The sequence below is a fragment of the Garra rufa genome, chromosome 14 (genome assembly GCF_049309525.1).
Source record: "Garra rufa chromosome 14, GarRuf1.0, whole genome shotgun sequence".
NCBI lineage: Eukaryota > Metazoa > Chordata > Actinopteri > Cypriniformes > Cyprinidae > Garra > Garra rufa.
In genome coordinates, this window is record NC_133374.1 from 22,380,401 (window position 1) to 22,407,982 (window position 27,582).

The 27,582-nt window shown below is 38.2% G+C and overlaps 1 protein-coding gene across 1 annotated transcript; it reads right to left on the bottom strand.

Moving 5' to 3' along the window:
* Nucleotides 1–27,582, bottom strand: LOC141285397 (tetratricopeptide repeat protein 12-like; the record flags this gene model as incomplete). The annotated part of the gene is made up of 21 exons (XM_073818410.1): nt 1–326; nt 1,088–1,313; nt 1,468–1,567; nt 2,482–2,583; nt 3,237–3,305; nt 3,498–3,590; nt 3,839–3,973; nt 10,963–11,026; nt 11,747–11,836; nt 16,125–16,293; nt 16,706–16,794; nt 19,162–19,231; nt 21,316–21,504; nt 21,817–21,877; nt 21,997–22,068; nt 24,708–24,767; nt 24,891–25,012; nt 25,099–25,176; nt 25,392–25,422; nt 27,223–27,386; nt 27,513–27,582. Coding segments are annotated over 21 exons (2,124 nt in total), but the record flags the coding sequence as incomplete, so codon positions are not given.

A 27,582-nucleotide genomic window follows, 5' to 3' on the forward strand; every position in this document is an offset into this window, starting at 1 on the left:
CATGTTCTCTACAACAGCAGATAACGGAGTCACATGTCAATGTAAATTCTCTCTAATTAAAACGAACACAGGAAACAGCTGCATAATCAAGATAGGCCTTAAGGCATGACAGTAATTTGTGGCCTCACTTAAGATGAGCATCTTAAGCTGTGAAGCAAAGGACAGCATTCATCTCTATGTGTGGGTGGGAGTGTGTTTGCATGCGTGTCCTGAGTTATGGGTTCATTTACTGTGGAACCGAATGAGTGGTAGTGGCTCACGTGATCAATCTCACACAGGAGTGAAGGATTTCTAAACCATGGAGCTCCCTGACTTTCTCCATGTGCCTGAAAAAAATCAAAACAGAGATATATCAAACCAACAGAATTAGGTTCTTTCTCAGTCTGACCACACAATGAACTCAACAGTAAAAACCAGAGCTAAGAATATGAAATGCAAACGAGCGTGAAAACGTCAGCCAGTTTGCTCTGCATATAAAGCAGGTTCATCGGTTATGTGTAATATTTTTGGCAGCGTCTGTACCTTCCACTGTTTTCTGTCTAAAATGTCTTTTTTTAGCTGCACTCTGATCTCAGAGGTTTGAAATCTCACTGTAAAGACTTGAACAAGTTGAAAGCTCATCAAAGTTGATCGCTCTCAGATTTGACTCCTCTCTGTTGGATTGTCCTTGTTAGATGCTGATTGGGAAAATAAGACGTCTCAAGAACACTTAACTAACAGAGCTGCTACTTTTCTCAGACCTGAGCTTGTGGACGCTTTATAAATTAAAGATGAAGGGGAAAAAACTCAATAGTTCTCTAGGTCAATAAAAGTATAAAGGCCCAATCGGTAATTATTTAAAAAGACTTTCACATCTGTAAAAGTTCTCGTTAACAGGCCTCAAACGCAACCAATAAAACGAATGGAATCTGTACATCTGGGGTGTTTTAATTCATTATGCATTCGTAAAGTTCATCATCTTGTTAAGGTTAATTATAAGGAGCATTATCTTTTCACCTTCATGTTTCCCAAAGTATCACTGCTGTGCATCAGCATGAATGTTAATCAATATAAAACAGGTGACAGCAAAAGGCAGATTTAATTATACCTGGGCTCTATTTTGCACAGCTTCCCAAGAGTGATGGCTGCATTCTGCCGAACGGCTGCTCTTTTGGCGTCTCCGGCGGCGTGGTGTAGCAGCAACTGCACGCAGTCTGTGCCTAGGAGGCCTCCAGCAGCTCCATCCACTTCTAAGCAATGGCCCATACACAAAGCTGCGTTCCCCACCAGCAACTCGTCAATACCACCCAGGAGTTTTCTCAAAGTGCGCAGCCCTGAATGAATAAATGTGTGTAGCGCACACACACACACACACACACACACACACACACACACACACGTACACATACACAAAGTCACCGTAAAGCCACAGAACTTAAGACACGTTATTGAATCCAATCTTCTGCCTCCCTGACCCTCAGAACTCACGTTTGTCAAGCTTAACCAGCTCCTCACAGGCTTGTGGGATTGAGGCAGTGCAGACTGTCAGGGCTTTAATGGAGTATCTGGAGCTCATCTCTCCTCCTACCTGACAGGACAGACACACAAGCAAATTTCAGTTAAATGTCTACGATTGCAACTGCAATGCTCTCCTGAGAAAAACCAATAGACCTGGTCACCAGAATACAAGAATATGTAATGGTGGCGGCCCAAAGTTAAACTCTTAACTCTGTAAAGCCTGAAATTTTAAACGAAATTTTAAATAAGTATTACAAAAAAATGTACTGCAATTGCGTTTTATGCATTACATAATCAGGCTACTATGGGGTTTATTGATCACAAAAAAATGCATAAAAAAACGTGTAAAGATTTTTATTGATCTAATTTCATAAAGCCTTTTTTATTTCAATTTGTGGTGGTCAAAAGCAGTTTCAATGTCACAAATAATACAGAGATTTATGGTATTTTCTAAAGTTTAATTAATATGCCAGGCTTTACAGGGTTAAAGTGTTTAACTTATGGGGGTCGCCACCATTTCACATTGCTGTATTTTGGTGAACAAAAGAACAAACAGACAGATACACAGACAGATATATAGTTATGAATAATACAGTAAATGAATAATGGTACCAAACACTGGCAACATTGTTGATGAACCAGGTTATTTATAAATTGTAAGTTGCTTTGGACAAAAGCGTCTGCTAAATGGATAAATGTAATGTAAATGTAAATAATTATTAATATTTATGGTCAAATAATTACATAATGTAGCGATAGATAGACAGACAGACAGACAGACAGACAGACAGATAGATCGATCTAAAAAATAATGTGCCAGCAAGGTCACACTTTCAACAGGTCTTTTTAGTAGTGAATTTTTTATTGCACATTTAATGCGAAGGGCATAATCCCTACCATCTTCGATATCTTTTATCTAATTCCATTTGAGTTTCTTTTCTTATAGACACTATACTGAATGCTAAAATCTAATATAGACTCTACCTTCAGAATCTTCAGCAACTTCTTCACTATTCCATTCTGCACAACTTCCTGAGTGGCATCAGAAGACATGGGGAGGAGAACGCTCAGCAAACCTGCAGCTCTCTGAAGCCCAAACAAAACAAGATAACATGTTTGATACCACAACAGGACAGATAAGACATTTCAAAGGGATTAGGCTGTACTCCAATGTACTTTGTAGCAGGCTGTCAAAATTGCAGTTCAAACTGTATCACAGCACTAAAAGTCCACCACGAGGCGGAAACAGTCAGTTCCATTATATATAAAGAAAGACAAAGACAAAGTTCCTTCACCTTAATTGTACTCTAAGAAACAGTCTGACTGGAGAGATACGAAGAGTCAAGGCAGCAAAACCCAAGCAAACAACCTAGAACCTGATTTACATAGTCAGAGAAAATAGTCCCTGGGCTAAGGCCTGCGGCTGCCACGGTAATCTTTATGTAAATACTTCCGTGCATGCGAAATCCTCCTCTTGGGGATGTTAGCCATCTAAGGACATCCATATATTTAAACTCTGAACTTCCATTTTTGATCTGGTAGAAGCCATATGTGTAAATGTTTTGTAGAGATCCTCTAGAGATGCTAATACGCTGGGCTCCACAACAACCCACATCCTGCCGGATGAACATTTTAATAATTAATGTGCAGAAATCTACAGTTCAAACGTTCTGGCGGCTCCAGTCATCAGGGGTTGGGTTAAAGCTTGCTTTGGCCTTGCTAAAACGAATTCAACTCACTGTGATGACGCCTCCAGAGGAATCGCTCAGCAGGTCCAAGCACCTGCTGCTGGCCAGAACAGCGTGCTCCTGTATGTTAAAAGAGAGCCAAAAAACATTCTCTCCAATTTTCCTTTGGTGTTTCAGATATGATTGCAACATATGGAGAGGAAAGGCGCTAACAGAACATTCTGCCTGTCCAAGGCCCTTTGGCTACAAAAGTGCTTGATGTTTCGGATGAGGGCTGGCCCAGAGCCCGCTGTATTAAACTTCCTGCTTTACCTGCACAACTTGAGAGGGATTTGAAGCTAAGTTGATCATCAACCCCAAGAGGGGATAGAGGACACTTCTATATTCACAGCCGACGTGCCGCTCCTGCAACCAAAACAGAGCTTTATCTCGACAGTGTCGGAAATTAAATTCATGTCCTTTTGCAGCCTTTTAGCATCTGTGGGAAATGGCTGTTTCACAGCTCATGCTACAAGATAGCACAAGGAGCTTAGAAACAAACCCTCGAAATCAAAATTCACAGTGCAAGACATCATACATAATTCAGCAATGCTCAAGGACAGAGTATTTGGGAGCTCGGTTGTGATGTAAAGGGTTATCATCTCCAAGCTTACCATCGCTTGGAGAGAGCATCTCCAAAATTCGTTACGTCCTGCTAGGTTTTTACTGATGACGTCATCTAGAGCCATGGTCCCAATCACAGAAATCACAGAAGCCAGTGTCTTGTGGTCAGCTGTCACGATATTTGACTACAAGCACAAAGGAAAAACAGTATTAGATGAAATGTGGACAGTTTTAATTATATACAGTACCATTTAAAAGTCTGAGGTCAATATGATCTTTTTTGTTTTTGAAACCAATGAATAGTTTTATTCATAAAAGATGCTTTAAATTAATCAAAAGTGACAGTAAAGACTTTCATAATGTCACAAACCTTGAATTTTCTATTTATTAAAGAATCCTGAAAAACGTCTCAGGTTACGTATGTAACCCTAGTTCCCTGAGAATAGGGAACGAGACACTGCGTCCTCTAGAGGGCGCTTTTGGGGAACGCTGCAGCGTGCCTCGAGTCTGAAGAATGCATAGAAAAACTACATGAAATGGCCGGCGCCAGCGTATGACGTCACCGCGGCGCGTCAGTCGCTGCCGTTGCGTCACTACCGGGCGACCATAACATAAAGAGGCGCCCGTGCAACACAATACATCTTCAAAGTCTGAAGCTTTATCGTCCGAAGCATGGCGAAGAAGCCTAGAGGACGCAGTGTCTCGTTCCCTATTCTCAGGGAACTAGGGTTACATACGTAACCTGAGACGTTCCCTTCCGAAGGGAACTCTCACTGCGTCCTCTAGAGGGCGCTTTTGGGGAACGGTATACCAACACTGCCATGCTGAGGGGAGTGCATGCTAAGCCAGCGAGCACTAAGCAACAATTCTGAGAGGAATTGCCCCTACTAGGACGTGGTGACGGCTGTCAAAACGTTACCCCTCCCGGCCAGAGGCCTGACCTGTTACCCACTTACCAGACTGGGTAGAACCCAGGGCACAGCTCAGGCTTGGAATTATAGTAATTCCTTCTGAGGGAAACGGCTAAGCTTCGATGGAAACTTAGACTTGTCAGAACCAGAAACTACCGCAACATAGGGCCTAGTTCCCTCAGGAACTGGCTCCCATATGAGGGCAGAAACCTGTCCTGGGTCCGTTCAAAGGGCCACTAGTAGTGGCGCGCCCTAATAGTGGATGGTCAGCAGACATCAGCTAAGATATCAAAGGAGTCGAACCCAGGGAACCGGGGTTGTGAGCCGACTCCAATAGATGGGAACAAGGCAAAACGTGTGACCCATACCAAAAAGGGATTTAAAAGAGGAACCCAAACTTGGTGGGAACCTACCAACACGTGGATTTTATAGAAGTGCCCCAGGTGTGTGTGCACTTACCACACTTGTGGTTTTAACTGGAAGACGCCCAGGCATAGCGTGGGACGCTTACCGACATGATCGGATTTAAGGAGAGTGTTTTCCCAGAGGGTTTCACTATCAGCTCCATGCCGTCTGAAGAGACGGAAAGGGGATAACCCTGAAGGTGAGGGGATTGCCACACTAACCCTCCCCTGGACAGAAGCTCGCAAGCTATCTGTCAACAGAGAAGAACATGGAGCTGAGACCATCCTGCAATAGTGGACGACAGTGGAGGACAAAAATCCTGACCCTGATCCACAGGGAGAATCGCTTCTCCAGAAGGGGGCACTGCTGTCTTTTTAAGGAACCCTTAATGAAAAGGGGAAGCGTGCACAGCCCGGTCCACGCGACCTGTATGAAGGTCTGGCAATCTCACGAAGGTGGGTTGGCGCTCATAGAAGACCCTTCCCAGAAGGGGAGCTGCACAACCGAACAGGAGCGAATGCTCTCACTGTTACCCTTCATAGAGGGGAGCATACATCCAGAATAAAGGCTGGAGAGTAGAAACCTGAAGCATGAAGGTCAAGCTCCTACCCTGGGAAACAGGGAGGAGAACTTGGCCACCAAGGAGTGGTGCTCTTATAAGTGAACCCTGGAAAGGGGGCACGCCAACATCCTTGTAGCAGGTCCATAACTCTCAAAGGTCTGTCCCTGGTAGATTCCTACCCTCAGGAGGGAGGAAGCATTCAGTCCTGGGAAGTTGCTCTGAAGGAAACCCTGAATTAGGGGAGCTCAGGTCCGTTCCAGCAATCCTGCGCACAGGGAGGAACGTGAGCTCTTAACCTTAACAAACCCATTCCTCAGAAGGGGGAGCACTCAGTCCTGGGAAGTTGCTCTGAAGGAAACCCTGGATTAGGGGAGCTCAGGTCCGTTCCAGCAATCCTGCGCACAGGGAGGAACGTGAGCTCTTAACCTTAACAAACCCATTCCTCAGAAAGGGGAGCACTGTTTGCCTTGAAAGTTTCTGGGAAGCTCCGAAATGAATAAGGGCAGCTTCCTAGTTCAGACACTTCGTAAACCTTTCCTCAGAAAGGGAAGTGGAACTAGGCCTGGGGAGCGAGAATCGATCCTAAAGTGACGGCTTTCTAAGGTGTTAAACACCGAAGGATGCTCAAACCCTCTGTAGGGGAGACATTCGACAGCCTGGGTGTAGATCCTACATCAAGTGCTGCTTCAGCCCTCAGGCTTAGAATGAGGCGACTTGAAGAGAGTCTCAAAGTAGCGCTCAGATAAAAACCCCTTTCCTCAGAAAGGGGAGCGCACACCGAGAATCAAGACCCCAGCTGGAAAGCGTGTCACCAGGTGGTGCTCAAATAAAAAGCCTTTTCCGCAGAAAAGGGAGCAACCAAACCTGCTCCGAGTCCGCAGCGAGCACTCCGGACTGCTGGTACTCCTATGTAAGTGAACACCTGTCTCAACAGGTGTAGACACTCAGTTTCCATAGAAACCGTATTTAGGAGAGGACACGAAGCGGATCCTCGCACGCAGGCCGTCTGCAACAGAGTTAAACATACTAGTGCAATCTTAAATATAAATATCTTAAGATGCTTACCTAGGGAGAAAGGAAAAATTTCCTTTTGCTCGTTTAACCACTGAAGGGAGAAGCCCGATTGTGCTGGAACGAGTGTTGTGTAGACGGACACCACCATACAACCGGAAGGGAGGGGTGCTCCGTTGAGATGTTTCCACATTCCTTTTCTGAGGGAAAAACACAACACGCAACCCAAACCCTGCAGGCAACACGCCTATCCAGCCATAAGGGGGGCGTAACTAGGGAGTTATGCTCCTGTCTCAACAGGACATAAGTCTACACTAGGCCTGCAAAGGACAGCATAAACATACCAAGGGCAAACCTAAGAAAAACTTAGGGAGCTTACCTTGAAGAGGACAGAGGTCCTATGTGTAATATATGCTGTAAGGGTTGATTTACCGCACAGCCTGTGGAGTGGAGAGGGCAAACACTGCCGTAACCTTAATCCATAGGATCAGAGGGGGCGTCTGCCGTAGACTCGTCGTATTTCTTCTGTGAATAGAGAAAAACATACACAGGTCTGAGACAGTATGAAGTTCCTTCACGTAAAAAATGGATCATACTCACCCATTTAAAAGCATCCTGTTTCATAGAAAGAGGCGGGGTTTTTTTTTTTTTTTCAGAGACCGCCTGATTCCAGACCGTCCGAAAATTAGGGTTCTATACAGGTAGAACCCCCAAAGGACATCATGGGTCCGGGGAGTGCAGGAAGCTTAAATGGAGACAGGGGAATTAATATGGCGACCCGACTGGACCGAGGGAAGGAGAGGTATTACTCTGACCCCTGCGAGAATTTTGTCTCGCTTGGATGACTTCCCTGAAATCCTGTCTGTCACCTCTCGATCCGCGTCGCCTCCTAGACCTGCTCGCAGGCGGGGGAGGAGCGCGGGATGCAACACTAGCCTTCTGCACCTACCTCCGTTCCTCAGAAGGAGGCGGAGCAGGACCCCTGTGGTGTTCGGGCTAATACCTGGACCTTCGAGGGATAAAGGATTTTTCAGCAGATCGGCTGGGTAGGCTTGGAGCACTGCCATGGTGTGCAGTGCACCCACCGCCTGACCTGCTGCTGCATACGCTCTGCCGTTCAGCAGGGCCGGAGAAGGCAGAGAGGGAGTCTTGAGAGAGAAAGCCCGCCCTGTGGAGAGATAGCATCTCTTCCACAAGGGGCGTCCTCTCATAGCCGTGGTCGCGCAAACCCTCGATACTAGCATAGTTCGCAATGGACGAACTATGAATGCGCGCCGCGTACGGCTTTTTCCAGACCCTCTCGATTTCAGTATGAAGATCGGGAAGGAATGGGAGACTCACCAGAGCTGGATGGTTATGGCCTGAAAAGATATCGCTCGTCAAGGCGACCCCGCGGCGCTATCTTTCTAGCCCGCTTCCACAGCAGGACAAGCCTGGCCGTGGTGCGGTCCATAACCTCTGGCAGCTCTTCGTATGCAGGGCAGGAAGGTAGAGAGGATTCAGCCTCAGCGTCTTCATCCATCTCTAGCATTTCCTGCTCTTCTTGGGTGGAACCCAAAAGAGCACTTGCTCCTGGATCTGATGACGTCAGCGATAACGCACCATCATCAGCTAGGAGCCTGTCGTCGTCTCCGGCTGGCGAGAGAGAGAGACCCCTCTCAAGATCGTCAGCCAGTTCCACTTGCGAGCCCCACGAGCTCAGTTTCCTCCGTGCCTCGGCAACGGCAGGACCCGAACCGCGAGGGGCAAGTGGACGCTCATCTTTCCTCAGAAAGAGAGACAGACGAGACCGGAGCTTCTTCATAGAGAAGCGCTCATAATGTATACACAATGCCCCCTCAAGGACATCGCGTGTGTGCTCTTAGCCCAAACAGAATATCGCAAAGATCATGTGTGTCATCAGGTGTCAAATAACGCGGACACGGATGAACACACCGTTTAAACGACTTGCTAGTGCTTGCCATGATAGTAGTTCAAAGAAAGGATTCTTACCGTTTCTTCCCATGCACATCCAAACCGGGAAAGCTGAAGACAGCGAAGATGTATTGTGTTGCACGGGCGCCTCTTTATGTTATGGTCGCCCGGTAGTGACGCAACGGCAGCGACTGACGCGCCGCGGTGACGTCATACGCTGGCGCCGGCCATTTCATGTAGTTTTTCTATGCATTCTTCAGACTCGAGGCACGCTGCAGCGTTCCCCAAAAGCGCCCTCTAGAGGACGCAGTGAGAGTTCCCTTCGGAAGGGAACTATCATGGTTCGCAAAAAAACGCAGAACAACTGTTTTTTAGAGAGCTATTATAGACAAGAATTACTTGATATAAACTCGCAATTGAGAAAAATAAAGTCAGAATTGACTGATTTTTTAGAGTTTGTATCTCGCAATTCTGACCTTTTTTTTCAGAATAGTGAGATATAAACTTGAGTTGGAAAAACACTGATATGTTCTTAGAATTGCAAAGTTATATCTCACATTTCTGAATTAATCACTTGCAACTGCATGTTATAAAGGCAGAATTGCGAGATACAAACTTGCAATTCTAAAAAAAAATTAAGAATTGTGAGTTAAGCATCAGAAAAGTCAGAAATGCCGGATATAAACAAAATTAAACTTTTTTATATCTTAAAAAAAAGTTTATATCTCGCCATTATGAGCAAAAAGTCAGAATTGAGAGTTTATAAACTTAATTCTGACTTTTTTTTCCTCACTAATATGTGTTTGTATCTTACAATTCAGACTTTTTTTCTCAGAATTCTGGGATACAAACTCGCAATTGCGAGTTATACAGTACAGTCAAAATCGGAGGGGGAAAAAGACTGATATGTTCTCAGAATTCCAAGTTTATGTCTTGCAATTCTGACTTGCAAGTCTCGAATTGCATCAGAAAAGTCAGAAATGGGATATAAAAATTGCATGTTACAAACCTTTGTCTCAGAATTGCGAGTTTATATCTTATCTTGAATAGAGAGTTTATAACTCAGAATTGTGTCAGAAAAGTCAAAATTGTGAAAAATAAAGTCAGAATTGCTTTTTTTTCTCACAAATGCGAGTTTGTATCTCGCAATTCTAAGTAAAAAGTCAGAATTGTGGGATATATACTCGCAATTGCGAGTTATACAGTCTGAACATGTCAGAATGAAACTTTTTTTCATGAAATTGCAAGCTTATAACTGAATTGCATCAGAAAAGTCAGAATAGCAGGACATAAACTCGCAATTGCAAGAAATAAAGTCAGAACTGACTGACATTTTTCTCACAAATGAGTTTGTATCTCACAATTCCACGTTTTTACTTGCAATTCTGATATGTTCTTGATATGACTTAACTCGCAATTGCGAGTTTATATCATACAATTTTTGAGAAAATTGCAAGATGCAAACTCGAAATTGCAGAGTCAAAGTGAAAAATGTGATTTCTTTTTAATTCAGTGGCGGAAACAGCTTTCCATAGCTTTGCCATCACAGCTATAAATGCCATTTTAAAGTATATTACAACAGAAAAGTTATTTAAATTGTAATTATATTACACAATATTACTGTTTTTACTTTGTTTTGGTATAATAAAATAAATGTAGCCTTGGTGAGTGACTTACCAAGCCCAATCTTGTAAAACTGGTAGTGCAAGTTAATTATGTAATTACTAAGCAGTTTAATAATCATGAACTATAATTATCAATACAGAAAGGCCAGAAGAAATTTTTTTGTGTGTCACAGGTACAAGTACACCCTCCTGCTAGCATTCATTATAAGAAACAACTCTCATCATACTAGTATTATTATGGTGAGTGCCAATATTAATAATTTTAGTAATTGGATATCCACATCTAATACAGCAACATATTTTCTTTCTCTGAAGATTGGGGACTTTTACTGCCAGAAGACTTCTATATCTAGATCATTCTATCAACCAGTATGGTAAAACATTATATGGGTACACCTTAAATTAAAACTAAATAAAGAAGAAAATCCTAAAGATCAAAATGAGAGTACCGATTTCACCCTCCAGAAAGGAGGTTTAAGAATCCTGTAATACAAACTAAAGACATGCTAAAAAGCATTAAGATTGAATGTGAGATTACAACTGTTTTGTTACTCTATGTGTCCTACAAGTTATTTATTGGCATATATCTTCTAGTTGTGCTTAATAATGGTGGCCAAACACAATCCCAAAATGTCTGAGAAATCAGACAATAGAGTATTACTGATTAGAATATTATACGCTATTTTAATTTAGATTGCTATAATTATTAAGCAGATGACTATGAATGATGTTTCATAATACATCACCAGCAGATGTTCAAGAGGAACAGCAAACACTGCTGTGAAGTTCTCCCTTGACTGAATCTTAAATCTGAAAAAGACAAACAACAACAACAACAACAAATCAAATAAAGAAACTAACCACTAAGTAAAAAAGCTCAACGGACCTATATCCTCAGATAACCCCCGCACAGTAATGCAGAAAGAGCCAGAGAGGCAAAAGATAAAAAGGCGTTATAATGTGGTGGGCGCTGATCCAAGCAGAACTACGGTTTCAAATCTCACGACGCCCAGCGTACAACACAAGACAAGACCAATATGCCTAACCATCCTTATCTAGAAACAAAAGAGCGGCTTGAATTCACTGAACACTTTTCATTGACTATCTATCAAACTGTTAGGCCATTCTCATTTCCTTCTGTGCATGAAGTGGCTGTTTAATTCCGTCTCCTGGTCACCGAGAGCACCTTATTCTATCTGTAAGGTGGTGAATGACTAGAAACGGCGAGCGGCTGATCTCCCTCACAGAGATAAATGGAGGGATTTGTGAATGTGATGGATTGTTTTGTATTAAATGTGTTCACTTTGCATTCTCAAGGGACCCGGGCTGTTGAGCTGAATGAATCTGAATGTGTCTCGATTTAATACGTGCGACTATGATGTATGGGAATCTAATGGACTCTCGGGTGGGTCGTGCCCAAGATTTCGTAAAAAGCGGTAGTTTCGCTGTCTCTCTTTTAAGGCATTCATCAACTTCACATGCAAACAGGGCATGGCATGTCGTAAGGGCAAATATATTGACTGTGCATACTTATTTTCTCCAGCCAAGTTCTCCAGAACTGTAAGCGCCAATGCAGAGCTCGAATCACGGCGAACGCAGCTCATCAGGTTCTCTGCCATTCTACAGGGGAAAGATCGCATTCATTAAAGGCTCATTAAAAGGACTTTAATAAAACATGCCATAACAGCAGGAGATCGTCTGCATGCTCGCTAATGAGATCAATCACAGATATCATAAGAACACCACACTTAAATCTCCTGCTCTGCTTTCTAAACAGCATTTAAGATTGAGATAAAACTGACATCAAAGTGGATTCAAATAAATATTAGTAAATATTGCATTTACTTATTAAACATGAATTAATTATGCTTTTTAACTAAGTAAGCAATGCAAACAATTACTGTTCTTATAGAACATAAAACATTTAATTTTCAGAGATTTTGTCAATATAAACAAAGTAGTGCCTCAATTTCTGAAATGTAGATTTATTACTTATTAATTATGCTCTAAGTATCTACTTTTATCTTTATTCTTAATCTAAAATGCTAAAAACATGACAGTATTTCTTAGTAGTGTGGCATGTCAATCCAATTTGTTTTAAATAATTAGTGCTGTCAATCGTTTAAAAAAATAACTAATTAATCACATATATTTCCACAAATAATCTCAACTTTAAAAACATTAAAGTTTTTAAATATACTTTTATATTGCAATAATTTCACATTCAATCTTCAAATAATGTAAAAACAACACATTTTTAACCCTTAAATGCATGAATGTTTTGCCAATCATTATACATATTCGAGTCTTTAGCAACCCCTAAAAAAAAAACTATCTTTAAGAGCAATTACAGAAGAATAAAATAAAGCATATTTTATTACCTTTTAAATGACTTGACTATATCACTTGCAACTTATAATCCACGTCCACCATCAAATAACAGTGACATTTATGTTTTATTGTGTACAGTAATTTCTCTGCAGTAAAGCCATTCAAACCAGTTTCATTTTTGCTGATGATATTCTTTTGTTTTATGCCTGCGGTAGTTATGAGTGAAAAATCACGTCATTATTGCATTTAAGGTTAAAAAGTATATAAATTGTAATTTCTTTTTAGAAAATAACCCATCATTTTGCTAGATAAGACCCTTTTTTCCTTAGAGCCCTTTGAAGCTGCATTTTGGAAGTTCAAACTCGGGGGCACCATTGAAGTCCATTATATGGAGCGAAATCCTTAAATGTTTTACTCAAAAAACATAATTTCCTTATGACTGAAGAAAGAAAGACATGAACATCTTGGATGACAAGGGGGTGAGTACATTATCTGTAAATTTTTGTTCTGAAAGTGAATTAACATGATACCAATATTACATGTCTTTTTTTCTCCCTTTTCCCCTAATATTTAACTATTGACTATAGTCTTTTAACATTACAGCATAATTGAGAATTATCAATTAAACTTATAAAAATAACTTATAATTTAACTAAATGTTAAACCATCTTCACATAAACCCATTATTTACCTGTGCCCTTCAGCAAGAAGGAAATTGAATAAAGCTGTCAAACACTAAATTAAATATAGATGAATCCTTAAAGCTAAAAAAGTTATTGACCTCCTATTTTTTCTTTTGTTTTTTTTAATTACAAGGCATCACAGCAGCTAGGTTATCAGGTTCTTTGGCTGCTATTACTTTAAGAGCTGCCACTGCTGAGTGTGACACAGATCTGATATGCCTGCTCATAGTTAAAGGTCCACTGAAGTGCCTTGAAACACGCAGCGTTATTCTATGTGGTGACGTGCTTTTAAGTGAAACAAAAACATATTGCCCAGCCCCGCCCACTTATTTTGAATAGCCAATAGCGTTTCATTTATATCACTTCGGGGCAGAGCCGTTAAGCTCGGTAAAGCCGCATTTGTAGCTTATGACAGCCACAGACTAATGAATTACCCCACAGATTCATTATGAAACTCATAATCATGCTGAGGCTGTGTAGTTTAATACATGCCGATTGCACATATGAGCGCATATGATCTGCTCCGTGTATTGCGTCTCTGTGTAGGGGGCGGGACAATACGGACTCTAGAGAGCATTTGATTGGACAGAACGTTTGATGAGAAACTGAAGTGCACGGTGATATCATCAAAATCGTTGATTCATATTGGCGGAAGTGACTAGACTGTAAGTTTTGAATGCCCATATCTTGTAAACGCGACTTTTGTCGTTGTTTTGAAGCACACTAGCTTATAGATAATCTTAAGGATAATATATTCATACTAAAAGCCAAAAAACTTTAATTTTGATTTCAGGGGGACTTTAAATTTGTGCTTTAGTATGAAATGATACAGGCTACACGCATTTTAATTAGTTTTAACCAGTGGTGGAGGTAACGAATTACAACTACTCACGTTACTGTAATTAAGTACATTTTTGGGGTATTTGTACTTTCATGAGTATAATTTTAAGTCTGTAATTTTACTTGTACTTGAGTACAAATTAACCTGAGTAATTTACTTAATTACTTTTAAAATCACAATTCGATACAGAGTACTGAAATTTGAATATTATATTTTAACCACTGACCGGCATTTCGGTAGCCAATAAAAATATCTCTTCTTAACGGACCAATGAAAAGCCTGGTATAGTATTTGAACCGAAAAACAAGTTCCTTTCTACGTGTTTTTACAACGTAGAGTAATGTATCACGGACATATCTCACGAATCCTTTCAGAAACAAAGTGTAGAGAGAGAGTAAATAAGAGACTGATTGTACAGTATAGCGAGCATCCTTGATTATAATACAGCTTTGTGATATTGCGATCTAAAATGAGTAACAGCTTTTAATAATTTTTAAGGGAGTTTGTAAATGAGATATTGATTTAACACAACAGTTAAATAAACAAGAAGTTATTATTAAGTGACTTACATTGTCTGACTATAACACTATTGCCTAATTTTGCTCTATTTCGTGGTCAAAAGTAGTCAGAAACAAATCATATCTGAGCCGCTGAGCGTCTGAGTGAAATGATTCAATTTCCCATTCATAAAAACAGCTGGCTTATTCTGAGTGAATGAATGATATGATTCAGTCATTAAATCAGTGTCTTGCTGCCACCTGCTGGCAGATTGTTTCAGTTATTTAAATCATTTAATATTTCTGTATTCAAAATTTTATATTTTAATATATGATATAACTGCAAGAGAAAAGCATGGAAATATATATTTTCCTCCCATCTCATATTTATTTGTCTTACAAACATTTACTGTTTCCGGTATAATAAGAATGGGGCCTGGTGGAAAGCAATCACGGATGCAGTTGCAATGTATATTGCAAAATATATGGTGCCCATATGTTGTGGAAAAGCTGAGGTTTCTTTACATGCTAAATGTCTTAGGGGGGAACAATCTATTTTAAATCGTAAATCGGATTTTTTGTGAAAAAATCAGGGATTTTATTTTTAGGACATTTCGCCCAGCTCTAACTAGAACATGCAAATCTATCATTGTAATACAGACTGTATTAATTAATTCCTAATTTGTTTATTTGTTCTTATTGCATTGCTTACTGTGTACTTGTTTTAATATCTTAAATATATATATTAGTAAGGCATACTGTTTTTTTTCTTATTGTGTTATGTAATGAATGGAACATATAATTTAATTTGTACAATTCCTCTATGATTTTTTCCCCCGGAGGAAACAACCATCTAAGATTGATCAGTACCATGATATCATAAAAGCAGCGTGTGCTTTATTGTCTGGATCTTGTCTGATTCAGCAATTATGGCTATATCAATAACCAGCTAAAAAGTAATTAGTATTCTGAGTAGTTTTTATGAAGAGTAATTTGTACTTTTACTTAATTACTTTTTTAACACCAGTACTTTTACTTGTAATTGAGTACAATTTCAGCAATGTAACGGTACTTGTAATTGAGTATACATTTTCAGTACTCTTTCCACCACTGGTTTTAACTCACATATGGCTAGACAAAATTCCATCTGACTGTAGTTCACTGCTGTTCTACTGAAGCTTCCTCATCACATGTACCTTTCCTGCGCTTGTTTGACTAGTGCCTGTTACTGAAGTGAAGTTGGAGTGCGTGTCTGAAAAAGTCTCCCATTTGATGTGGTCGTAAAGACATTATGCGACTAAATAAATGTACTTCTTGTCAAGAAAAAAAGAGACAGAAGCAGCAGTTGTGAGTTAACTGCGTTAAATATTTTTAACACCGTAAAACTGGAAAAATTATTTACCTCCGTTAACATGCTAATTTTGACAGCACTAATAATTAGTTATGTCTAAATGGCTCATTTGACCTCATGCATCATGTTGTAAATAATTAATTGATTGCACATCATATTGTAAACTACAATGCAATGCATTCAATATGTTACCAAAAATACATACTGGTTGGAATTCAGGTTGTCGATGAGCGTGTGTCTTCCGTGCTGAGTTTCTGAGTACATGCTGAGCAATTCCAGGCTTTCCCTCTGTATTTCACATACCGGTGATGCCAGCAGCTGGACCATGTGTCGTCTAGTGCCGGGACACTCCATCAACAGCTGTTGGTTCTGCTCTGGATGAACACAATTATGGAGAAGGTTTAATAAAGACAAATGCAGATTTAGTTGACCAGTTAATGAGATTATAACTGAAGGGCACAAACTACTCACTAAAGACACTTTTAATGTGGGAGGCAATAACAATTTCACTGCTAGCAGGCAAGAAGAGGATAAATTGATATCGACTTGAATTTAGACAATTTCACGAATGCTCATTACTTTAAAAGAAGTGGGGAAAAGCAGAACCAGATTAGGTAGTGTCAATACATTTAAAGTTTTCCCAAGAGAGACCATTCGAAAGTATAAAAACGGGAATGTTCAAGTGGGACTGTGTTTTTTTTTTTTTATCTCTCTCAGTAATAGCGTCTTTCTTTTTCAAGGTCTTTGAATAAGATTTATACGCTTACATGCTGCTTTTTATCTTACCGTTTCCACTGCAAACCGTCCTCCATAGTTTGACAACAGACATGCATAGATCAACCGCATATGGATCTTTTGAATTCTGTGAAAGACAGCTAAATAGGGAAAAAGAGGGAAAAAATGAGACACAGTAAATACATTTCAGTCATGCACTGTAGATCAAATATTAAAGCGATAGTTCACCCAAAAACTGAATAATTTGCTTTTGTTTCTATTTTGAGCTCCATTTTTCATTCAATGTAAATGCATGGAAAATAACAACCAGCCCATTCTTAAAAAATTGTTCCATGGGAGAAATTATCTTACAGATCAGTCTCGTTATTGGTAACTAAAACTGTTACAAACTGTTTTTGTCAACTGAAATGAAATTTTAGAAATTTTAAGAATAAACTTACAAAACTTTAACAAAAATGTAAAAAGTCAATAAAAATGTTTAAACTAAAGTACTAAAATGACTAAAACCAAATCTGAAATAAAATTACAGGTAAATAGAAATTTTACCACTGAGTGTCCTAAAAAAGTGTCCGTTTTTTCCCCCCGGAAAAGATGAGTGTACTGTACATTTGGTACGTTTTATGTGATGTTAATTTTGTACGTGTTCTGACTTGAAATGTCCGTTGAGTTGCTTGTTACATCCGGAAAGCAAAACATTTGCTATTTTATTTTATTGCTATCATATTGCTATTTTACCACCTTTAGTGTTTATTTCTGTTGGAAACTGTAGTGATGTACTTATTGGTACGTATTTTGCGTCTTGCGAAAAAGTTCCCACAGGTTAATTTTCGTCATAAGATCAGGTAGAAATTACTAATGCAAACTAAAATAAAAAATGAAAATTGAAGACAAAAAAAAAACTACTGTAGTACAGAAAAACAGTTGAAGTCAAAAGTTTACATATAAATGTTAATTATTTTACCAAATAAGAGGGATCATACAAAATGCATGTTATTTTTTGTAGTACTGACCTGAATAAGATATTACATAGATAAGATATCACATAACAGACAATAATAGTTGAATTTATAAAAATTACCCTGTTCAAAAGTTTGCATACACTTGATTCTTAATACTGTGTGTGTTGTTACCCAAATGATCCACAGCTGTGTTTTTTGTTTAGTGATAGATGTTCATGAGTCCCTTGTTTCTCCTGAACAGTTAAACTGCCCGCTGTTCTTTAGAAAAATCCTTCAGGTACCACAAATTCTTTGGTTTTTAAGCATTTTTGTGTATTTGAACCCTTTCCAACAATGACTGTATGATTTAGAGATCCATCTTTTCACACTGAGGACAACTGAGGGACTCATATGCAACTATTACAGAGGGTTCAAACACTCACTGGTGCTTCAGAAGAAAACATGATGCATTAAGAGTCGGGGGGTGAAAACTCTGAATTCGAAGATTAGGGTAAATTTAAATTATTTTGTCTTCTGGTAAATATATAAGTATCTTCTATAGCTTATAAAGAGCAGTACTACATGAAAAAATATGATATTTACGCAAAATAAAAAAAATGTACACATCTTCATTGTGTTCAAAAGTTTTCACCCCCAGCTCTTAATGAATCTTTTTTCCTTCTGAAGCATCAGTGAGCATTTGAACCTTCTGTAATAGTTACATATGAGTCCCTCATGCATCGATGCATCTCAAAACTATGCAGTTATTATTGGAAAGGGTTCAAATTAACAAAACTGAAAAACCAAAGAATTTGTTGGAGCTGAAGGATTTTTCTGAAGAACAGCAGGCAGTTTAACTGTTCAGGACAAACAAGGGACTCATGAACAACTATCACTAAACAAAACCCCAAAGTATTAAGAATCAAGTGTATGTAAACTTTTGAACGGGATTTTTTTTTATAAATATGTAAATGTCTTTTATGGGAAATATCTTATTCAGCTCAGTATTAAATAAAAAATAACATGCATTTTGTACGATTCCTCTTATTTTGGTAAAATAATTAACATTTTGCAGATTCTGCAAGATGCATGTAAACTTTTGACTTCAACTGTAATACTAAAATAGCACTGATTTGAGTTGGAATGACATGAGATGGCGTGAATGACAGAATGAACTATCGCTTTAAACAGACATGTGTGCAAACTGTATGAAACAAACAAAGCGAATCTTCCAAACAAACCAATCAATCATTGTCAAACACAGATAAACCCTTTCAATTTCATTCTGGTGGTGGAAAGGTAAATTCCAACACATGACATGACCATACAGCAGAGCCAGATTACACATCTGTTGTTTAAATGCATTCAAATTAGTCAATTAATTTTAATAGCATGTTTGGTTGGAGCAACAACAAGATGCAATCAATCACATGTGGATTATGCATGTACACTTTATGATACTACAGTAAGATCTTCTTAAACAGACCTTTACACCACATCAGCCATTTTCAAATGTTGAAAGAACATTTTGACCACAACCTGTCAGGTCCACTTCTTTAGCAACCTTACCTTCTTACAGTGTTATTGCCATTAATGATACTGAAGCCATTGTTTAATCTGAATAGTGTCTGCCCAGTACCTGTGAGGGATACAGAGATAAGGTCAGTGTTGGTAGGTGTGCAGTGAGAGCCATATATCAACACTAAATCACAGTAGCCAGACTCAGACACACAATACACTGCGTTCAAGGGCAAAAGAGAGTACAAGGAGAATAAACAAAAGCTCATCAAGAATAAGAGAGCACTGCCTTATCTACACAAAGCCAGTGTTCATTCTGTGGAAATACTAGAAATTAGTTTACAAAGAGCTATTCAGGTATCTCACCTGCACAAAACATTGGCAAAACACCTTCTGTCTTGGAGTGCTTTCAAGATTATGCTGCACAATGTGCAGACCCATATTTTACCCTTTAGACACTTTAAACAGTTTTTAATAGAGGATATCGGCTAAAGAGGACTGCAGGATATTAAATAAACGTGTTTTCTCTAGTAGTTTTTTGGTTTCTGGATAGAAAAAGTAAAAGAAAAGTAAAATATCAAAATAATGTTTCTTGCAACAAAGAAGCATATTGGAATGAATTCTGAAATATCATGTGACACTGAAGACTGGAGTAATGATGCAGAAAATTCAGCTTTGCCACCACAGAAATAAATTACATTTTAAAATATATTAAAACAGAAAAGAGATTCTTAAATTCTAATTATATATCAAAATCTGTACTGTAATTTGGATCAAATTAATTCAGCCTTGGTGAGCAAGAGTCTTCTTTTAAAATCACTAAAAAGTCTTACAGACCCAAACTTTTGAAAGCTGTTGTACATTCAGACAAGAGCTAATTATAATATAGGTAGAAATAAGAATTTAAATGAAATATATTTGCAATAATTTAATTGAATTTTGTGTGTGTCTCATATAAGGGCAAGTTGTCGCGTCTGTTTTTTTACACTACTAAATATTTCTCTGAAATAAAAAGCTTTTGTTACATTATACACTATACCATTCAAAAACTTGGAGTCAGTATATTTTTTATTGTATTTATTTATCTTTTGAGAAAGAAATTATTTAAGTTAATACTTTTATTTAGCAAGGATGCTTTAAATTGATCAAGAGTGATGATAAAGACATTTATAATGTTATAAAGATTTCTATTTCAGATAAATGCTGTTCTTTGGAACTTTCTATTCATCAAAGAATCCTAAAAACATTATACTCAGTTGTTTTCAACATAATAATAATAATAAATGTTTTTGAGCGGCAAATCAGAACATTACAAAGATTTCTGAAGGATCATGTGACTAGAGTAATGACGCTAAAAATTCAGCTTTGAAATCACAGGAATACATTAAATTTTAAAATATATTCAAATAGAAAACTGTCATTTTAAATAGTAAAAATATTTCAAGATTTTACTGTTTTTTTTCTACACTTTGAATCAAATAAATACAGGCTTGGTGAGCAGAAGAGACTTCTTTAAAAACATTAAAAATCTTACTGTTTACAACAACTTGATATTCATAATAAATATACTGTTTGGCTGCACTTTAAGATTTGTATTTATACAGAGATTGAGTATCAAACATAAACTCACCCTGAGAAACATTGACTAGGGTAAAGTGAATTTTAAAAAAGTGTGAAGTGGCAACAAGCCAACAAGCCAGTTCTCCCTTATATATGTATTTTATCACAATCTAAATTGTTTGCTGAACTGATCTGTGCAGTGTATATACTGACACAAGATCACAACGGAGCAAACAAACTAAAAGGTAATGCACGCGTTCACTAACAAAGCCTAAAAGCCTTGATCTTGTGCTTGTGATAGGACTGTGTCTGTCCTCTGTGGCTGATCATGAGGATTAGTTTCCTCATCATGAACTGCAAATGAACCGCAGAGCAGAATCAATGAGCCCTCTGCACAAAATTCCTCACTCCTCTCCTCTCTGTATCGATCCTGAGTGCAAGAAATATCACCCTGGTTGCTGGAACAACACCGGGTAAACCGAAGGCATATTTCACACAAAACTGAGGTTCAACCCTGGAGTAAACATTTGTTCATCCCACTAAAAACAGCTGGAGCTCAGTGACAATTAATGGAATAAATAAGAAAAAAACAACAGGGTCTGGTTAAAAAAAAACAAAGGACTTGAATTAATCATGTGAACTTACAGTCTTTAATAGCCTGTGAGAGCAGCTCCAATCCACCACAGTAGTAAAGATTGATCTCATTGGGTTTGTCGAGCTTCTTCAGCAGCTCTGGTACTCCCATGGCCTGCTCGGTTTCCTCCTGCAGCTCTTCCCAAGCTGCCTTTTCCTGGAGAGATGCCTTTTCTTCCAAATCCACTTGTCTCAGATAAGCTATTGTAATGCAAAATAACGTGACTGCTTCATGAACATATTTCCTTTATGTGAAAATATTCTATTAAAATGCATAGAATGGGAATCCATAATGACATTATTCCTCTTAAAAAGTTCAAAATCAATGTAAAAGAGCAACTCATGATTAAAAAAGTGAATTCAGTTTATTCTAAGAAATGCTTGAATGAAAGGTACATATTTAGACTAATATAATAAGTATGCTAATCCTGCTCTGGTGCAAAAGTATGGATCTAAAACATATTGACCTTGCCTTCCCTTGCGTCAGATTCTCACAGCATTTTTGGATCATACCTTTGACCATAGTCTCACGCTGTGGCTCTATCTCCAAAATTTTTCGATAGCAAATCCTGGACTGAAAGTGAAGCAAAGGCAGCAGGATGAAAGGAGAGAGGTCAGATAAGGTGAGAAATGTAAGTGTAATCCAGCTTTAGACTTGAAAGGACAGAAGGACCTCTATTGAACGATACTTACCTGTAGGAAATCCTTGAGTGCTAGGTGAGATTTTCCCATGTGGACATACGCTTTAATACACTTCTCATTGCACTGTGAATGAAAGTTTTATATATTTATTGACCACTTGAAAGCAATGTTAAAAACTAGAATCAGTAATGTGATTTATTTTGTCTCAATCTGTCCCAAAAAGTATTGTCATAGCTTCATAAAATTAAGGTTGAACCACTGATGTCACATAGACTACTTTAATGATGTCCTTACTACCTTTCTGGGTCTTGAACGTGTCAGTTGCGTTTCTGTCTATGCAGGGTCAGTTCTTGGATTTCATCAAAAATATCTTCAAGGAGAAGTTAACTTCCCAAACAAAAATCCCCTTGTCATCCAAGACATTCATGTCTTTCTTTCTTCAGTCATAAAGAAATTATGTTTTTTGAGGAAAACATTTCATGGATGTTCTCCATATAGTGGACTTTCTACGGTGTCCGCGAGTTTGAACTACCAAAATGCAGTTTAAATGCAGCTTCAAAGCGTTCTAAACAATCCCAGCCAAGAAAGAAGGGTCTTATCTAGCAAAACAATCGGTTCATTTCTAAAAATTTATTATACTTTCTAACATCAATTGCTCGTCTTGTTTAGCTCTGCGTGTATTCTGGTTCATGACAGTTAGGGTATGTCAAAAAACTCCTATTTCATTTTCTTCATTGCTGTTTTACCTTTTTTTGGAAAGGGCGTTTGCCCTCCTTGCGCATTCACTTTGTAAACACTGGGTCGGTACTTCTGCAGCGATGTCGGCCGATTTTGAAGTTGGAGGAGAAAATGAGATGGGTTTTTCGACATACCATAACTGTACTGACCTGGAATGCACAGAGTTCACGCAGAGCTAGACAAAGACGAGCATTTGAAGTTAAAAAGTATATAAATTGTCATCGTTTCACTAGATGAGACCCTTCTTCCTCAGCTGGGATCATTTGGAGCCTTTTAAAGCTGCATTTAAACTGCATTTTGGAAGTTCAAACTCGTGGCCACCATAGTCCACATAGGACCAAAGTCCACTATATGGAGAAAAAATTAAATGTTTACAATTGTTTGCCTCAAAAAACAATGTCTTTACAACTGAAGAAAGAAAGACATGAACATCTTGGATGACAAGGGGGTGATAAACTATCCCTTTATAAAGTAAGCACTGGCATTTTAAACTAGATTTTTAAAAGATTTTTCATCATCTTTATCCTAGACAGTCTTATTTATCACTGACCACAAAGGAAATATGTTGGATTTTCTTAGACCATAGGGATATATTTATTTACAGTTGAGGTTGAAAGTTTGCATATACCTTGCAGAATCTCCAAAACGGTAATTATTTTATCAAAATAAGAGGGATCATACAAAATGCATGTCATGTTTTATTTAGTACTGACCTCACATAAAATACATTTACATATAGTCCACAAGAGAAAATAATAGCTGAATTTATAAAAATGACCCCATCCAAAAGTTTACATACACTTGATTCTTAATACTTGTTACCTGAATGATCCACAGGTTTTTTTGTTTAGTAATAGTTCCTTGTTTGTCCTAAACAGTTAAACTGCCCGCTGTTCTTCAGAAAAATCTTTCAGGTCCCACAAATTCTTTGATTTTTCAGCATTTTTGTGTATTTGAACCTTTCTGGCAGTGACTGTATGATTTTGAGATCCATCTTTTCACACTGAGGACAACTGAGGGACTCATATGCAAGTATTACAGAAGGTTCAAACGCTCACTGATGCTTCAGAAGGAAACACAATGCATTAAGAGCCAGGAGTGTAAACTTTTGAATTCGAAGATCAGGGTAAATCTAACTTATTTTGTCTTCTGGGAAACATATAAGTACCTTCTGTAGCTTCTGAAGGGCAAAATAATACGATATTTAGGCAAAATAAAAAAATTTACACATCTTCATTCTGTTTAAAAGTTTACACCCCTGACACGCAATGCATTGTTATTCCTTCTGAAGCATCAGTGAGCGTTTGAAACTTTTGTAATAGTTTCATATGAGGCCCTCAGTTGTCCTCAGTGTGAAAAGATGGGTCTCAAAATCATACAGTCATTACTGGAAATTGTTCAAATACACAAAAATGCTAAAATTTGTTGGATCAGAAGGATTTTTCTGAAGAATAGCTGGCAGTTTAACTGTTCAGGACTAACAAGGGACTCGTGAACAAATCACTAAACAAACCAAAAAAAACACAGCTGTGGATAATTCAGGTAACAACACAGTGTTAAGAATCAAGCGTACATAAACTTTTGAAAAGGGTTATTTTTATAAATTCAATTATTTTCTCTTGTGGATTATATGTAAACATCTTTTTTGTGAAATATCTTATTCAGGTCACTACTAAATAAAAATAACATGCATTTTGTAAGGTCCCTCTTATTTTGGTAAAATAATTTACATTTTGCAGATTCTGCAAGGTGTATGAAAACTTGACCCCAACTGTATATAAATAACTCTTATTTAACTTTCCAAAAGTTTTCCTAAAGAAAAGGCTATTTGGCACAGCTCAGAAGGAACTTCTGGAAGGAACAACCCAATTTTGCAGTGCTGCGCAACTATCCAGTTCAATAGACGCCGCACTATGTAGCCTGCTGTTCTCACCAGACAAGGTAGGATGAGAAACTCTCTGCTTCAGCTGACACTGAAAAATGAGAGGGCACTTCTCTGACCTCTTTGCCAGTGTTTTACTCACCCTCAGAGCCCACTCACAGTCACTTATGGCCTCCTTATATCTCTTCAACTTGATCAAGGCCTACATAATACATGAATGCAAGAGACAATAAAATCACAAGAGGAGCAGCCTCACAGGAATAGCAGTTATGATACTGACTTATCAGATTATTGTACAAGAACTCATTCGGAAATGTGGAAGTACCTGTGCTCTGTTTGTGTAGAGAGCCTGCATGTCACGCAGCTGGTCCAAGCCTTCAGTATAAAACCTGACAGCCGTTTCATAGTCACCCTGAGTGAAAGCCTCATTCCCCTGCTCCCGTAACGCTGCGGGTCAAACGAGGACAAAGCAAATCTAGACGTTGCAAACTGACAACGCGAAACAAAAACTGCCCAGGCTTCAGGGTACCCACCATTGGCTTTTTCTTCCTTCATCTTTCTTCTCTGTCTTCTCTCCTCGGCATCTTTTTCTAATATCCTCAAGAAATTCTCTGACGATTCGAAGGGTGCAACAAACCAATGAAAGATTTATAATAAAAAGACAAGAAGTGAAGATGAAGGTGAGCTAGTTTGTATTGATTTATGAATCATTTACAAGGCTTCAAGGGCAGACATTCAACTTTTATACTTGAAACCAAATTATTCAACAGAGACAGAGAGGTCTTGTCAAATGCCAAACATAAGAGACTTCAATACACAAATCTACCTGAATTTTGACTTGGTTCATACTGGATGTTCTGAAAAGAAGAAAACAACTGTGTTACTGTAGCCTGACTTATTAACATTTAAACAAATACATGCTTTTGCTCTAACTATCACTTACAGTTTAAGTCTACATACAGCTTGCGGAATCTGCAAAATGTTAATTATTTTAACAAAATAGGAGGGATCATACAAAATGCATATTTTCATTTAGTACTGACCTGAATAAGATGTTTCATTATAAGATATATACTGTGTTGTTACCTGAATGATTTTTTTTTTTGTTCAGTGATACTTGTTCATGAGTCCCTTGTTTGTCCTGAACAGTTAAACTGCTCGCTGTTCTACAGACAAATCCTTCAGGTCCCACAAAGTCTGTGGTTTTTCAGCATTTTTGTGTATTTGAACCCTTTCCAACAATGACTGTAGGATTTTGAGATCCATCTTTTCACACTGAGGACAACTGAGGGATACATATGCAACTATTACAGAAGGTTCAAACGCTCACTAATGCTTCAGAAGGAAGCACAATGCATTAATCGGGCGGTGAAAACTTTTGGAATTTGAAGATCAGGGTAAATTTCATTTATTTTGTCTTCTGGGAAACATGTAAGTATCTTCTGTAGCTTCTGAAAGGCAGTACCAAATGATCCAAAAATATGATATTTAGGCAAAATAAGAAAAATTTACACCCCTGGCTCTTAATGCAACGTGTTTCCTGCTGAAGCATCAGTGAGTGTTTGAACCTTCTGTAATAGTCCCTCAGTTGTCCTCAGTGTGAAAAGATTGATTTTAAAATCATACAATCATTGTGGGAAAGGATTCAAATACACAAAAATGCTGAAAAACCAAAGAATTTGTGCAGTTTAACGGTTCGGGACAAACAAGGCTCTGGCACGGTTGCAGGCAGTTCAAAATGCGGCAGCTAGACTGCTGACAGGTACACGCAAGCATGAGCGTATCACGCCGATTTTGTTCTCTTTTAAATGGTTGCCGGTTCGTTTCCGAATAGAATACAAACTTTTAGTGTTTGTTTTTAATTGGCTTAGCTCCAACATATTTTGATACCTTAGTAAAACGTCACACTTCTGCCAGATCCTTGAGATCTTCTGATCAGCAACTTTTAACAATTCCCAGATCTAGATTAAAACAAATTAAGGGTGATCGTGCTTTCTCAGTTGCTGCCCCGAAACTGTGGAATTTGTTACCTTTGAGTATTAGATCAGCTCAGACAATCTTTAGTTTTAAATCATTGTTAAAAAACGCATCTATTAACTCAGGCTTTTAATCTCTCTGAGTGCTGAGTTTTATGTTCTTTGTGTTTTTCCTGTGTGGTGCTATGTCATTGTCTTTGTATATTTATGTAAATGTTTTCTTTTGTTTTTCATTTGTTTTTGTTGTTTTTTGGTTTTCTATTTTTGTACAGCACTTTGGGCAACAATGGTTGTATTAATTTGTGCTATAGAAATAAACTAAACAAACAAACAAACAAGGCACTCATGAACAACTATCACTAAACAAAAACAGCTGTGGATCATTCAGGTAACAACACAGTATTAGGAATCAGTTGTAAACTTTTGAACGTGTCATTTTTATAAATTCAGCTATTTTTTTCTCTTGTGAACTATGTTAATCTCTTTTATGTGAAATATCTTATTCAGGTTAGTACTAAATTTAAAAATAACATGCGTTTTGTATTATCCCTTTTATTTTGGTAAAATAATTCAGATTCTGCAAGGTGTATGTAAACTTTTGACTTCAACTGTATAAGCTAAGAAAATGTTCTTACTCATTCATTCATATTATATTTTCAATACAGACTGTAAATACTGTACCATTGGCAAATTTTCTGATGAAGGATTTTTGTTTATAAGAGTCTTATTGATTTTGGTTTTACACGGTTCCTTCTGTTCCAGAGATGCGATGAATTGATCTGCCTTCGCAATTGCTTTCTCCTGGCACGAAACATCACTCGAATTTAAGTCTTTTACCAACTCATCTGCAATCAGAAAGCAATAAATTCACATTTTAAAACTCTTCAATTATCTCTGGTAATTCCAACACACTGAAAGAGGCCAGTCGCGGCGCTATCAATGAACATACGTTGTATACAAACAGCACTTACTCATTTGGTCAACATTCCTCAAAAACCTTTCGAGATCGTCGTTATCTTGCAAATTCATCCTTGAAAACGA